Source organism: Rhinolophus ferrumequinum, chromosome 17, assembly GCF_004115265.2.
Source record: "Rhinolophus ferrumequinum isolate MPI-CBG mRhiFer1 chromosome 17, mRhiFer1_v1.p, whole genome shotgun sequence".
NCBI lineage: Eukaryota > Metazoa > Chordata > Mammalia > Chiroptera > Rhinolophidae > Rhinolophus > Rhinolophus ferrumequinum.
The window spans coordinates 52,193,288-52,210,105 of NC_046300.1; the positions used below are offsets into that span (position 1 = coordinate 52,193,288).

The following is a 16,818-nucleotide window of genomic DNA, read 5'->3' on the forward strand; positions in this document are numbered from 1 at the left end:
TGTACTAACACAGTATTCATGCTCTCTTCATATCTCACGGGATACTTCCATAGGGCTGTTTCAATGTCAAAATCGTTTGGTAGCTAAGAGAATAGATTTTGAAGATCACATATGACTCTCAGAATGCATAATTAGTTTCATTCAGCTACAAGATCACTAATAGTTAACATTGTACACTTACTATGTGCTAGGCATTGTGCTAACTGCTTTCCATACATTATCTCATTTAATTCTTACCATACCCTCTTACGTGGCCATTATTCTCTCTATTTACAGATAAGGATATTTAAGTACAGAGAGGTTAAGTAACTGCCCAAGGGCACACAGCTGAAAAGTGATCCATTTAAATCCACAGGCCTGTAACTCCAAGACCCATGCTCTTTACTATAGATAGGATATAGCACGTTGCAGAAGATACACATTTCTGAAAAGTTGTGCAATTTCCTTTCGTAAATTGAAACTTATTGATAAAACAGATTGATAAAACATTGATAAAACAGATGTGCCATCTCATAACTGTTTTTTATTTATTTCCAATCAATTATCAACTGGCTCCAAATAGCTTAGCGCAGGCCACTATCAAATAATTAATGTGCGAATGTAGCAGGGTTCCGGGGCACAGGGAGAGAGAAGGCCATCAATTGTCTGATTTCTATGAGGCATGGCAAGGATGCTTGAGAAGTGATAAAGGGGACTTTGGGACTGATGATCAAGCCACAAGACATTGGAATTCATACTCCTTATGGGGCAAAGAAGTTTTCCAATCAGGAAAGTCCCAAACTCAAAAAGTTGAGCTGCCCAGGGTGTCCCCAGATGATGGTCCCTGGGTGGTGTAAAAGAATTCTTCTAAATCACACTAGGTGGTGTCACTCAAGGACCCTTGGGCTTAGCACAACCCCTCTACCACAAATAAGTCCCACATTCCACTGCCAGGTAACTTCCTGTTAGGGATCTTGTAGGAGCCACCATTCTGCAAGGGTGAGAACCTTTCCCCACAGAGGTAAAATGCAGAAACAGTAACGGGTCAGGGATGAGAAGAGGCAAACAACAGAAGCAGCAGCCTAGGGGAGGAGGATAGTCTGCCTTCACGCTGAGGGCTGGGGTCGCTGGGCAGTGCTTCTTTCCTCCCTTAGCCAGTGGCTGAGAACAGGTGTGTGGTGAGTAGGCTCTTCTTAAGGACTGGTGTCAGGCAAGGCCACCACCTGTGGGAGTCGAGTAATGGTGCTGTCCATGGGCTTTCAAGGCAGATGGACTATGGGCCAGGTTCTGCTATGTCAGAGCACCTGACTGAAATATGGGGATAATTGGCGCATTTACCCTGGGGCAGTGAGCGGGAGGGGCAAGGGAGAATTGTGAAGATCGGTGCTTAAAACCATAAATCTTTTTAAAGTTATGTTAAGACAGAAAAAAAGGTGAGAATAGAGAGTATCATTCCACTTTACTAGTAGGGCTAGGTACATTGGACTGTATTATGAAAATAAAAAAGCTATAGCAGCTAATTTAGTGATGCTCTTATCTCTCTGTGACCCCTCATTTCCTAATGTAGAGATTAAAAACTATTCACTCCTTGATCCAGCAAGCTCAGACCATTTCCTCCATTTTTAAAAAGCATTATGCAAAGTACCTTCATGATCTCTTTAATGTTCACAAGAACCTTATCACCTGACTTTATAGATTTGGAAACTAATGTTCAGAAAGGTAAACTATCTTGCTCAAGGTCAGAATGCTCCTCAATGGAGTTTTCAGATTGTCATTTCAGTACCATTTTGATTTATATTATATTATAAGTAACATATTTTAAGCTAAACATTACCTTTTTGAGAATATCTTTGGTAATTTCTAATAGAGCCTGGTCAGTACTTCCAGAGGATCCTGTCTGTTCGGCGCCTCCCTGGGTGAGGAGCAAGGACTGAAAGAGGATTTTCGTGTGTTGAAGATCTTTGGAGATATCAACATTTTCATGTAATCCAAATATCTCAGGGTGTTGAGTAAATGGAAGTTTCTATCAAAATAAATTAAGCAAGCGTCACATTTTCACTGAATACATTAATTCGTAAGGTAGACACGTGCAAACCAGAGGGTTAAAAAACAACTAAATAAACAATAGAGGAATTTTTCTAATTTTTTAATAATAATTAGAAACAAAAGATATTGAAATTTGATTGAAACCATAATACTTATCGAACCCTATCCGTTACCAAGGAATATTTCTCTGTTTGCTTTTTAGAAAATTCACACTTAAATCTAACACTACTTTCAGTGACATCAATTACCTTAATGAATTCAATATAATCACTATAGGTGCCTTTAGGAGGAGCGAAATAGTTTCCACTGGGAGAAAACTTATAATGATGGCTTTCAATTATGTGTGGATTATAAAAGTCAGCCAGCATGGTTAAGAGGAGACGTCTGTCCCAATCATCTGTCACTCTTCCTCCATAGTTACACTCCCCAGTCAGGTAAGAGATAGCTTCAAATGGAACTGTGTCATACTCATTTATAAATAACTGAAACAAAGGAAAGAATAAAATGAGAAAAACAAAGTATTTCACTTCATTTCCATTTTAAGATGGCATTGAGTATCTATCTATCTATCAATCAATCATCTATCTATCTACCTATACACACAGAAGTGAGGTTGGAAGAATCATCATCCTGGTTGTCTTTGGGTGACCTTTCTGAGGCCCCTTGTCATAAAGGCCCTCATCACAACAAAGAAGCAGAAAAATATTAATATTCTGTGATAGTCTAGTTGGATTTATATATGTGGTAAAATATAACAGAAATAATGGGAAAAGTATTGGAGTTGGACAGACCTGAGTTAAATCCGACCTCAGCGGACAAGTTCACTTCCTACCTTTGGTTTTCTTAAAAATAGAGATAATACCAACCTTACAGGGTTGCTGTGAAGATTAGAATTAATATAAGTAAATGTGCCTAGTTCAAAGTCTGAGTTAGTAGAGATTTACAGTGGATATTTATTCTTTTCATCTTCTCCTTCTCCTTCTTCTTTTTTTGGAGGGGGCCTGCTGACCACCTGAGTGTCTCACATTCTGAGTCTACAGAAACTGAAAAAGCTGGCCACTCATTTTCCCAGCTTCCCTTACAGCTAAAGCTTAGGCCTGTGCCCTGGGCTTGACTATTCAGATACATCTAGACCGAAGTGGGGTTTAATAAGCAAAGAAGTAGGGAAAGCAAAGAATCTGTTATAACGATACCAGCGGGCCTGCAGTAGACCAGAGTGTGTGCGGCAGGTATGTGAGATGTGGTGTCTAATATTCACCAAGGGTAGAGGGGCAGCTCTTACCAGACATGGTATGATTCTAGATGGGACTCTGGATGCCCTGGCTTTCCAGCTGTCTTGGGGATTCTGTGACCTACATGGTATTATTCTTTCAATAAATTCCTTTTCTACTGAAAGCAGACCACCTGCTTCTGTTGACTGATAGAGGTATTTGTAGATTTGACTGAGTGGAGAAGAGTAAAGGATAGTGAGGACCTATATAAAGCCAGTGCTGAGGAGGGTACTGCAAAAAGACAAAGAACCAGGGTCCTTGATGACAACATTTTTGCTGAATCAACCAACTCCAGAGCCTGTCCTCCTCTGTACTTTTTAAAGTGAGATGATAAGTTTCATTATGGTTTAAGCCAGTTTGAATAAGGTTTTCTATTATTTGCAGCAGAAAAAAAATCCAGATGGAAATAGCGCTTCATAAACTACAGCTATAATTGTTACTACTACCTCCCCATCTATTAGTAGTGCTGGGAGAATTGAGTAAGTTATTCTCAGCAAAGGGCTTGAAACACAGTTATCCTCCATTAGTGTTAGTTCCTTTCTAATTATACCTGCAGTTGTCGAATACTGATGCGTAAGTCTGATTCATTAAATCCATATGGAATATTCCAACCAAGAGGACCAAATTTCTTTCTCTCTTGCACGAGGGCATGAAAAAAACAAACTCCGAACAGCAACTTCTCCCATGCCTTTAATATAAAAATTACACAGGAAAAAAAATTCTGATCATATTTCCATCAGTAAAATGAGGGGAATCAGTGGTATTTTTCATTGTAAGGTTCTATGGCTATATATCTCTACAAACTCTTATTTAAAAAAGACATGCTAACAAAAATAATGCTTACTATAAAAAGTATTAACCTTATGACTTAACATCTCCAAAGCAAAACAAAGTGCAATAATATTAAACTTTATTAAAATGCAATAATTCTACCATTTACCAAAGTATTGGTTCATAATACTTTGGCATTGTTCATAGACATTTATAGCTTCAACACTTAAATGTTATCCTATAGACTTGCTGGCATATGCTTGAGACTACAAGTGCAGGAGAATAATTAATCATGATATGAATAAATACCAATATATAGTAACTGACTTTGTGATTTTGCATTTGGAGATCATTTCTGAAACCACTGTTTATTTAGTCTATCCATGACATCTTCACATGTGTGACATGTATGTTACATGGTCCTCTCACTAAGCCTGTCAGTGCTCTGGAGGATGGCTGCCCAGCCCTTTGGGGTGACCCCAAGTAAATTTCAAGTGTGCTACACAGCATGTATTTTAGGTTAGACCATGTCAAACAGCTCCAAATGCAGTAAAAATCCATCCAGCTATTTTCATGTGATGCAGTGATAGAAACTGTTCCTATAATATTAAAATGTAAGTACACCATGGCTTAACTAAATAACTATATTCTTGAAATGTTGTGCATAAATCAAAGCATATTATACACATATTATATGAATGCTGTGGTGATATATTTAATAGGGGAAAAACCTTTTGGCAATGAGAGCAATATCCTAATTTAGGTATATTTTCCACATATTTTCACATAATGGGTTTTCTTAAGGAGGTGATAATTTCTCTACATTTTTGGCCTGGGCTTGTTAAGCCAAGAAGGCTCCTGTGGTATCAGAGAAACCTTCTGTATACAGAAGGAATACAGAAAGAGACATACTTAGGGTAAGATGCTGTCAGCCCAAGATGAGTCTGAACATACAAAGAACGGTTTTCTACAGCTGTGGCTGAAATTAGATGTGGCTGAAATTAGATACGGGCTGAATAGATGTGGTAAGGGACATCAGAGGAATTTGCCACAGTTCTGTTATCTAGATTTTTTTTAAAAAAAACAACAAACACAATCCATATGCTCTAAAAACACTCTTAAATATTAAAGAATTTATTTTAAAAAAAAAACTTTTCTGAAGGCTGCTATTTTTTTCTCCCCCAATGTGTGTTTTTTCCAACCGATTTCTGAATTATATTTTCCAGGGTACATTTTGTGACGAACCCAAGGGGATAGCAGGATGATACCATCATCTACCTAAAGATGACAACATCAACCCAGCATCAATGGGGTATGTCTTTTGGTTTGTTTTCTGTAATGTGGTGCTGATTTGTGTTGACTCATCCAAATTCCTTAGCAGGACATATGAAGATGTTCAGTCTTATCCCTATATTCCTTCTCACTCTTATTTCCCACCGATCAAGCCAAAATGAGCTACTCATTGCTCTTTCAACAGCCCTGTCATATCTGTGCTTTTAGACATACTTTTTGTGCTTACTTCCTCCAAGACACTTTTTTCAAGGGCTAACAAGAGTTAATCACATAAAAGTGGGAAGAGAGAATGAACTGGGTACCAAGTCCCACCTCTAATACGTATTAGGTATATGACCTCAATATTTTACTTGATGTACCTGAGTTTCCTTATTTAAAAAACAAGGTTGTTATAGTAATACTTACATTAGAGGGTTATAAGGCTTGTATATTTAAACTACCTGGAACGTGCTGGTGTTCAATAAATGCTTGTTCCCTTTCTCCCCTCCTTTCTTTCCCTTTTTTTGTCCTCTCATAGTTGATAATACAGTCATGGCAGTGGTTCCCACCTGAGTTAACATTTGAATTTCCTTTGTTATTTATTTATTTACAACAGTTGTTGAGCTCCACTTTTGATTTAATGAATCAGAACCTGTAGGAGTGGGGCATAGTAACTTTAACAAACCCACCAGGAGTATGGGGGTTGTGCTTGAGCTTGCCTTGCATAAATTTCCCTTGACTAGAATGTAAGCTCCATGAAGACAGAGATTTTTATGTTTATGTATTTCATATGTTTATATGTTCATCACCATATTTCCAGTTCCTAGAAGAGTGCCTTATATCTAGTAAGTGGTTCAAGAAATATCTGTTGGATGGATGGATGGATGGTTGGATAGATGAATGGATGAAGATATAGAAATGTATCCTTGCCCTTAAGGAGAATACAACTGAGCATAGGAGACAGATATAAAAGTAAAAATTAACTAATAGAATTGCTAGATAATTCAAATACCCAAGATGTCAATTTACCTATGACTATAAAGATCTTATTTACTTTTAATAGTCAAATGATGATAGTTCAAATTATTGCTGGCCCAATGGTCATAAATTAGCCTTATCAAAGGGCATTCCGGCTATTTCTGGGAGCCTCCAAAGGAGTTTCACATGTGCCTAAAAAAACGAGTCCGCTACAGAAACCCTAGGGCGATGGTTCTCAAAGTGTGCTTCCAGGACCCTCAGCATCAGCGTCGCCCAGGAATGTGTTAGAACTGGAAAATTTTAAGCCCTATCCCAGACCAACTGAATTAGAAATTCTGGCAGTGGGGCCCAGCTAGATGGTTGTGACTCAGGTTGAGAACCAATGTCCTAAAGCATCTACACTCTTTTTCTCCTCTCACCCCGGCTCCCATTTGTTTTTAGTACCAGAGAAGTGGCGTGGTGAAGCCTTACCCACTGTCTTTGTTCATCATAAAAATGATGCTACATGGCAAGGCTGCTGTCTTTGGATGTTTTACAGACCCTAATACTTGGGGTGCCAACGTTGCTTGCTCCATGTTGTAATGCAGGAGGAGAGTGCTGCTGCTTCAGCTCAGTGCCATTCTTTATTCTAAGTCCCTCTGCGTGTGTTTACAATCTTTAAAAGTTTCCCTTCTCTGCTTCTGGCTACCTCTCCTCTAATGGCAGGAGTTCGAACTCTAGATGGGGATCAGACACCATACCACCTTTTCCATTTTAGGAAGGTCTCTTCATAGCTAAAACCACCAAGTATCCCTCTTTCTTCCAGAGTTACAAATAAAATTATTGCTCAGAACTAGGGCACACAAAAAGTATCATTAAGCAAAAAGAAACTAGCTGGCTTCCAAAGAATTCAATCCTTTAGGCAAACACTCGTATGATAAATAGCATGTGTTGGAGGTAAGGGCAAGGGATGATTTTCCTCTAGTATTGATGTTTTCTTCCATGTGGGGAAACCTCAATTAATGTGATGCCCCTGGATTTTCTCCATCCTTGTACTCACTGCAGGAGAAGGGTGTGACCTATCTGATCAATAAACTTGAGAAACATTAACTAGATATGTTTTGTTCAGCTTCTCCATTTTCTCTTAGCAGTGAGCTTCCTGCAGGGAAGGAAGTTTTCCTCTGTTCCTCTGGGTGGGTAAATCTGCTTAATTCTGGGTTCAGTAATATGAAACCCATTGTTCATAGATATAAACTACATCTTCCTACCTCTTCTATATCAGTAATTAAGGCTATAATTGGGTTCCCATATGTTTATACTTTTTCCTATTTCTTAATTGGTAAGAATTCAGGCATGGAAAAGTACTCCTAAATTTCCCCATAACCATATGCAAAACTGTTTTACATGGACACACTGAAAAGCATTATTAATATGTCAAAACATTATTGCTAGAATTTAAGATCCATGAAGGCAGATTTTTTTTGGGGGGGGCTGTCTACATTATTCTCACTGGTTTATATCTAGCACCCAGGATAGTGCCTAGCATACATATTCGTTGAAAGAATGAATAAATTATATGAAAATAGTTTGCTACTTTTGGGTCTTAATCAAATACACTATTGGACTTTGATTTACAAACTAAGATACATTCATTTACTCAAAAAGTATTTCTTTGACTATCTCCTACTTGGGAAGCAGAACACAAACTATTGAAAATAAAATGATAAACAAGATAGGTATAATATCTGTCTTCTTAGGAAATGTCTAAAATTTAACATTAGTAAATAAAATACTTATATTTCCATATTTTATCACTGTAAAAACATATTTTAAAAGTTCTAAAGTGTGAATATTACCAGTTCCTTTCCCTGGCATCCACTGAAGAACAGAGTATCAGAAATTGGATCAGTGAGATATGATTGGAGGAGATTTAGCCGAAGACCGGTGGGAGGTTCATTAGTCATTTTTACTCCGTTCTGTAGAATTGTTACTGGGAACTAAGACAAAATAAACAGAGAGCATTACTCAAGATAACCAGCTCGAGTCCTAAAAATGCATACACCAGTGGAATAAAAATAGACATAACAAAGGATTCCAGAAATATTTTTAAAACCTCTTAAGGTTAAGCATTAAAAGCTTGATCAAGGTATATACAATGTAAGAGCTAATTAAATAAATGTACTGAACTCCATAGGAAATAAACATACTTTTGGAGATGGGTAACTTGTGAGCCAAAGCCTAAAGGTTGAGTGACAGACTTCAGGGCTAAAATCTTCACATATTTTTTCCAACGTGGGCATCCAGGAGATAGCAAGGTGACAGTTCTGCAGGCAAACCCAAGTTCCTTCTTCCATTGCTGCTTTAATCATTTTTGTTGCAATTGGTCCTTGTCCCTGTCCCAGTGAAATAGCTTGAAATTTATTTCCAAACATAGCTTTATCATTTGCAAATTTCAGCAGGCCTAAGAGGGCACAAAACAACGGCTTCATTGCTTACTCTAAAATTATAAAATGTCTTATGTTTCAGTGATAGGTATTTAATTGTGGAAAATTCTAGTTACCTTTCCTTACAAATATCTGATTCATTAGCTAATTTATAATCATATAAGAAATGGACATTAAGTGGGATGATTTATTTATAATTTCTTTAAAGTTTACAGTATATATACTTACTGGCCATGGGATCTGCTCCTGGAGATAGCACAAAAATTAAGGGAACGGTGCAATTTGAATCCAAGTAACTCTTTGTCAAATCGAATGGCGGAGGCTCTACAAACTTTTTCCCTAGTTTGTCAGTTACATAATTTGTTATAGCTGGAGTTATCTGTTAAAGAGAGAAAAGATATGATCTTTAGAGTAATTTTGTTTTCACATAACAACTTTGATTATTGCTGAAAACCAACAAAGAGTAAAATATGAGTCTAATGGCCAAGAAAAGCATGTAGCATATATAGACGAAGTGCTAACTTCCCTAAGACATAAAACATGTCTATAAATTGATGAGACAAGACTAACAATTCAAAAGCAAAATGGGCAAAGGAGATGAACAGTTTATAAAAAATGAAATAGAAATATATCTTAAACGTATGAAGAGATGTTCAACCTCATTTAGTATAGCAAAGACTTCAAACTGTCCCCCTTGTCTCCTTTTGGTAATAGAACCCCAAGTTTTCCCAACCTTTCTTGCAGCTGGATGTGCTTATGAGACTAAGTTTTGGCCAGACGGATACAAGTAGAAATTATATATGGAGCTTCCAGATCATATTTTTATAAAGAAGCTATTTGCCTTCAACACTCTCTTTTCTTTTTCAGCAGATGTGGTGTTCATGAGCCAGCTTCAATCTTGCTGATGAGGACCACACTCAAAGGGACTTTTCTAGCATGAGAGAAGGAATTTGAATTTCTGAATGATCTCAAGAACAGAGCTGGCCTGCCAGCCCTCAAGCATTTGCTCTGGGATGTTAGGAGAGAGAGAATTTAATTTCTATTTTATTTGCACTACTGTATTTTAGGTCTCTATGTTACGGCAGCTTAGTCTATACCCAAGTATTCACAATAAAATACAAATTATAACTATACTTGGATACCATTTTTACCTGTCAGATTGATATATAAATGATAGCCTCTGTGTATTCACACAGACACAAAGATAGCCTCTGTGTATTCACTCCTAGATTGTTTATTTCTTCACAGCAGGCTGAAACTCACTCAAAAGCCCACTGGCACCAAACTCAAATTATTACACATTCAGTTGTTTTAAACATACCCCAAATAAATGATACCCAACATATGCTACTTGTCAATAAGATGAGCCCCAGGACATTAAGACTCCAAGATTCTGCTGCCCTTTAGAGCTCTGATCCAGAGATTAGACATCACCTAGATACCACGTAAGCCCCCCTCTTGCTTGGGAGTTCCCTTGCCCTAGTCCCCTTTAGAGTAATGGACTCCCCCGACCAACCCCCAACCTCTTGACAAATTCCTGCTGTGAGTGACTTCTCTCACCCCAACATGCAAACCTGTCAGAGCATGATTCAATGAAGTTCATGTTTGCTACTGCGCCTCATGGTCATATCCTTTTCCTTGATCAGACCCCAAATTCCGCAAACCCTCTGCATAGATTGTTAAAGATCCAAAAGTTTGGCAACATACTTTGTGGGCAAAAGTACAAGTAAACAGACATTTTCATCCACTGCTGTGGAAGAGTAATCTGGTATAACTTTCATGGAGGACAATTTGGCAATATCTAAAAAACTACAAATGGGCAAATCCACTGACCCAGAAATTTCATTACCAGGAGTTTATTCCGAGAGGGAGCTGCACACGTGAGAAATGACTTTTGAATAAGGTTTTTCATTGCAGCACTTTTATAATAGGTAATACGTAAGTATTGTAAAGATCCATCAATAGGAACTGGTTAAAAAAATTATGGTATACTCATATGATGGAATACTACATAATTATGAAAGAGAATGAGAAAGCTCTTTATGAACTGATAGGGAAAATAAAGATATGCAAAACAATGCATGCTAAAATATGTGTTAAAAATAAATGGAAAAATTGCATGTGTGCATATTTATGTGTGAATAAAAGTATAAAAAGAAGCAGGTGACAATACTTGCCTAAGGAGAACGATGTTGAATAACTCAGAGATGGAGATTGGAGGTTAATTTTTCACTATATTCATATATTCATGTGATTCAAAACAATGTTTCAGTTTTGAATCACAGGAATATGTTACTTACTTGTTAATTATATTAAAATTAATTAAAAATAAAAGAATGCTATTCATCAACATTAGCAGCAGAAAATAAGCACAATGAGGTTTTGGGTATTATCTTCTAAATGCCAAAGAACCTTTTAAAGTGAAAACTGTAGGAATTCAATGAAAAGAGAAGAGAGAATCACAGGCTTCTCCAGTTCTGGAAGATTTGTAGAATAGATGGGAAAAAAGAATGGAGCCTTATATATGAGTGATTTTGTGTAGATCTGAGCAACTCTGTAGTTTGAAACAGTGGAAGTTTCAAGGAGAAGGTAAGAATGGAATGACAGAAAAGAGGTCTGATTAGTCAAGGTAACAAAATTGTCAAACTATACTTTTGTCATTACTCTACTGGTATTGAAAGGCCACGGAAGGTTTTTCAAAAAGGAGTTCACAACAATATAGCAGCTTTTTATTTCTTTCTTTAATAACTTCACATGAGCGATGATGAAATATTTTTTATCCTTTTACCATTAACACCGTGTGTAGTTATTACCTAGTACAGTAGATTTTCAATATACATTTTAAGGAAAGGGAGATGCTGAGGACACAGAGACCTTGCTTCCCATTAATCTACTTATTGGCCAAGGGCAACACTCCCTGAGATGAAGTAGCTGCAATCAAATATGATAGCTTTCTATAGAAAAAGTACTTTATTCCAGTAATTTGATAGACAAAAAAGTAATAACACTTTTCTATAAGATTTTGATCCTTCATGTAAGATACTCGAGAGAAGAAATTACGGAGACTTGAGCAGACCTGGGGATGGGCTTTGTGATCGTAAATTTTATGTGTCAATTTGGCTGGGACACAGAAACCAGATGTTCAGTCAAATACTAGTCTAGCTGTTGCTGTAAAGATATTTTAAAGATGAAATTAACATTCATATCACTAGACATTGAGCAAAGCAGACTGCCCTCCATAATGTGAGTGGGTCTTGTCCAATCAATCAGTTGAAGCCCTTGAGAGAAAAAAGACGGACTTCCCCTGAGGAAGAGGGAATTCTATCAGTGAACTGCCTTTGGACTTGAGCTGCAACATCAACTTTTCCCTGGATCTCTGGCCTACAGATTTTGGACTTGCCAGCCTCCACAGTCACATGAGCCAATTCCTTAAAATCTGTATTTCTATCTCTATCCTTAGCTCATCTCTATTTCGAGTGCTGCTCTAGCTCTAGTGCTAGCTCTAGTTCTCTCTGTTCTATTGGTTTTGTTTCTCTGGAGAATCCTGACTAATATAGGCGTTAACTGAACTTAGTTTAATTCAGTTCAATTAAACTCAATTCGCAGACATTTACTGAGCTCCTACCATTTGCCAGGCACCGCTTTAAGTCCTGGAGATGGCAAAATAAGACATGGGTCCTGATCTCAAGAAGTTCACAGTCTAGTGGGAAACCGAAACAAATAGACAATTACTGTATATTCCAGTGTGGTAAGTGCTGTGATGTTTAAGCACAGTCTCCTAAGCATGCAGACAAATAACTTCCCACGTGGTAGTGAAGCCACATCTCCATTGGCCATCAGGGGGCCATTCAGTGGAGTGCAAATAGGCAGGTGTTTCCCACATACAGATGTATACATTTCTCAGTTTACCATGAACGAGAGAGGCTATTTGTGATAAAATAATGAATAAAGCATTGCTTTGTCCTTCAAGGGACTTACTGGATAGTGAAAGTAATATATATATACACACACCTATCAGGTAGGAAAGAATGAGTTAAGTTTTAATAATGGACAAAGGTCTTTCAGAGTTAGGGTAAGGAGTAATACTCAAGAGTCAAGTAATTATGTAGGTCTCTGAACCTACTCGGAGACTGAATGAAACATTAGATAATGCTTCTTATCAAACTTTACTCAAAACATAACATGTAAAAGAAAGACAGTAAGGAAGGAAGGAAGAAAGGAAGGAAGGAAGGAAGGAAGGAGGGAAGGAGGGAAGGAGGGAAGGAAAGAAGGAGGGAAGGAAAGAAGGAAGGAAGGAAGGAAGGAAGGAAGGAAGGAAGGAAGGAAGGAAGGAAGGAAGGAAGGGAGGAGGGAAGGAAGAAAACAAGGAAGGAAAGAACGAAGGAAGGAAAGAAAGCAGGAAGGATGGAAGAAAGGAAGGAAGGAAGAAAGGAAGGAAAGAAAGAAGGAATGAAAAGAGAGAAAAAAAGAAAGGAAAAGAAGAAAAGAAGGGACCACACAATCACTTTCAACACCTTCATTTTATAAGTGGTGTAACCAGAGCTCAAAAGGGTGAAGTGATTTACTCAAAGTTTAAACTACATGTATGAGCACAGTTTTTAGTTTTCTGTCGAAAATTTTTCCTTTTGTAACACCGTAATCACCTTTCTTGGATGTGTGAAAATTGGTATCAGCTTATTTATTTTACCTATAGAAAGATTTTTGTGCACGTTTCGACTAATAAAATTGTGACAAATACAAGGTTTTCTACCGTCTTCTGCTTCCAGCCATTGTAGAGTAATAGGGACCAGAATTACCCTCTCATCATAAACTAACAAATGGGCAAAATTAATAAAACAATCATTTTCAGACACTGGGCTATTCTGACAACAAGCAGTACAGTACTATGATCCCTGAGAAAGAGGAAACAAACAAGGTGAGACCCTCGGCTTTCATCTAGGAGGTACATTCCAGATTGTGGAACAGGGAGATCAACTGAAAGCAGAGCAACATAGTGTGGTTGAGTTGTGAAGACAGGAATCAGAGTTCAAGAAGACTGAAGCTGCTGGGAATCCCAGAGTTCAAATGAGAAGGGAACTATCCAGTAAAAGAGCTTGGAAATCTGCATAACAGTACCGTTGAGTCTTTGCTGAATACTATCGTGTGCATACATAGGCCAAGCAAAGATTGAATGGGGAGCTGTGAACTGGGTACCCGAGTAGCTACCAGAGCTCACGCAAGGCTGGGACTCACTCTAGTTCCCTACAGCCATAGTGGAGAGTTCTTGGTGATCACGAGGGGTCTTCAGTAAAGGCCCCAGAAGGGCCACACTTTAGTAGCGGAGCTACACTGTCCATTGCGTAAAGGCTGTTCTACATCTGCCCTAACAAATCTTAAAACAATCTTTGAAAAGAACAATCTGAACTTAAGTAATTTAAATACTATCCAAAGGGGCTGGCAAATTTTTTTCTATGGAGTGCTAGATAATAAATATTTCAGGCTTTGTGGGCCATATACAGTTTCTGTGGTGTACCCTTTTTCTTTTCTTTTTTTTTTATTTATAAAAACAACCTTTAAAATGTAAAAACCATTCTTAGCTCTGGGGTGGACAAAATTAATTACTCACGGGCTAGATTTGGCCCACAGGTGTTGTTTGCTAATCCCTGAACTAACAGAACAAAATTCAACGATCTTTAAAGGAAAATAACAAAATTTAAACCATCAAAAATGTCTGTCATCCAATCAAACATTCCTGAGCATGCCAAGAAGCAGGAAAATATAATCTATAACCAAAAATAAAATCATTAAATAGAAGCAGATCTGGAAATGGAACTAGCAGTCGAGGATTTAAAAACTGTTATTATAACTGTTCAAGTATTTAAAGGAAAACATGAACAGGATGAAAAGAGAACTAGAATATATATATAAAAAAAAACAAATGAGAAGATGGCAAAATAGGTAAACACTATGCCTGCTGCCTCCCAGGATCACATTAAAATTGCAACTAAATTATAGACCAACCAACCTGAGAATCATCTGAAGTCTAGCTGAACTGAACCTCTATAACTCAGGATATAAAGAAGATGCCACATCAAGACTGATAGGAGGGGTGGAGATGTGAAATGGGATGACCCCAAACCCACAGGTAGTGGTTGAATCCGGGAGGGAGACCTCGGCAGTGGAGGTCCCCCCTGGAGAGTGAGGAGTGAGGAGTACCAGCCCCACACTAGGCTCCCCAGCCCAGGGCCTCTGTGACAGGAAGAGGAGTCCCCACAATCTGGCAGTGAAAATCAACGAGGATTCTCCCTGTCCATCCTGATGAGATGGAAGGTGGCTGCAAACCCAGAAATCCTCTTTAAGGGCCTGTGCACAGACTCACTCACTTGCAAGCACTCACCCTCGGCTCCAGTGGAGGAGCAGCAACTCCTCCACTGGGGTTGCCAGAGGTATACAGGGAAAGACTGAGTAGTGTAGCATCAGGACTAGGGATAGAGGGACAGCTGCCATTATCCCTGTGTGGAGCTCGCCCCATCTGTAGCCTATAGGAAGGTGCCATCTTTCCTGTGTTGAACCCTCCTCCAAAGTGCCAAATCTGAGACCACACTGGTTTGGTAAAATCTGCACGCGCAACACCTTGGTGACTCCCTGGAACCCTGCACAGCTCGTGTGGCATTGCCATGGGCACTCCGGGCTCCTGGGTGGTCCACAGAAGCCTTTTACAGCAGTGGATGACCTGCAGCAGGCTGGGGAACTTTCGGTGGCAGGCAGTCAGCCATAGCTTTCACTGCAGTCTTCTTGGGCCGCTCTTGGGGATCTGCAGGCCAAGGCAAGGTGTGGCTAGCCATGGTGTTCACTGGGCATTTTGTGGGGTGGCCACAGGCTCAGCACTGGCACAAGAACTGAATCTGCGTTAATTTACCAAAAACCACCGGCCACACCCCGGACACCCTGGGACCCTGCTCTGCCTGACTCAGGTGGCATTGCTGGGGGCACAGTCAACACCGGGTCAACTAGCCTGGCCCACATGTCTAAAGAGGCTTTTTCAGCAGTGGAGCCTTATGAGCAGCTAGCATTAGGCCTAGGGGAGTCCTGTGCCTTTTGCTAAGCTGCTCCAGTCCTGATACTGGTGGCAGCCAGCCTCGGTTCACAGCGAGGCCACCCCCACATGCCTCCAGGTCCAGTGCAGGCAGTAACCAACTGCATATAGCTTTGTAGCTCTTACCAGGTAGCCTGGCAAAGCTGAAACTGGCCCACATGGGAGGCCCTCTCAAGAGGCACCAGAAGCAACACACCGAGAAGTTGGCCTCAGACCACACCAGAGCACTACCTGAGTAGCCCCACAAGTGGCACACTCAAAGGGTAGTCTCAACAGACACAAGAGGTGCTGGGGTGAATCCCCCTCTGAGGGGTCAGCCCCTACACAGCAGCTAGTACGCTGTGGGCATAGCCAGTCCTCACAGCCAGTCAGTCAATACCACCCACTGACTTGCCAAAAGCAATCCAGGTTCAACTACAATAGGGGAATAGACATAATACACACAAGGGATACTCCAGAAACACACGCACAGGTGATTAGGGAAACTGTGCCACTGAACCACACAGGAGACACCTACTACATAAGACTACCAGGCAAAGACTGAGAGACATCTACCTAATGCATAAAAGCAAACACAGAGAGGCAGCCAGAATGAGGGAACAAAGAAACATGTCCCAAATAAAAGAACAGGAGAAAACTCCAGAAAAAGCACTAAGTAAAATGAAGGCAAACAACCTAACAGAGACCGAATTTAAAATAATTGTTGTAAGAATGCTTAAGGAACTTAGAACTTCAACAAAGAGATGGTAAGTATAAAGAAGGACATAGAAACCATAAAAAAGAACCCTTTGGAAATAAAGAATACAATAACTGAAATGAAGAATATACTAGAAGAAATCAATAGCAGATTAGATGAATAAGAAAATCAAATCAGCAATTTAGAAGACATGGTAGCATAAAACACCCAATCAGAACAACAGAAAGAATAAAATAAATTGAAGATAGTTTAAGGGACTTCTGGGACAACATCAAGTGTAACAACATTTGTATCATAGGGGTACCA

At 39.1% G+C, this 16,818-nt stretch overlaps 1 protein-coding gene across 1 annotated transcript in view; it reads right to left on the reverse strand.

The window, feature by feature from the left end:
- DNAH12 (dynein axonemal heavy chain 12) overlaps nt 1–16,818 on the reverse strand; it is a 190,131-nt gene that overhangs the window by 9,863 nt on the left and 163,450 nt on the right. Inside the window, exons 63-69 of the mRNA XM_033131749.1 lie at nt 8,969–9,119; nt 8,504–8,757; nt 8,153–8,293; nt 3,847–3,984; nt 2,274–2,507; nt 1,814–2,002; nt 1–83 (exon numbers count right to left, since the gene is read on the reverse strand). The exon at nt 1–83 is cut by the window's left edge and continues 21 nt beyond it. Coding sequence (XP_032987640.1) covers nt 1–83; nt 1,814–2,002; nt 2,274–2,507; nt 3,847–3,984; nt 8,153–8,293; nt 8,504–8,757; nt 8,969–9,119 — 1,190 coding nt within the window. The remainder of the gene's footprint in view (nt 84–1,813; nt 2,003–2,273; nt 2,508–3,846; nt 3,985–8,152; nt 8,294–8,503; nt 8,758–8,968; nt 9,120–16,818) is intronic.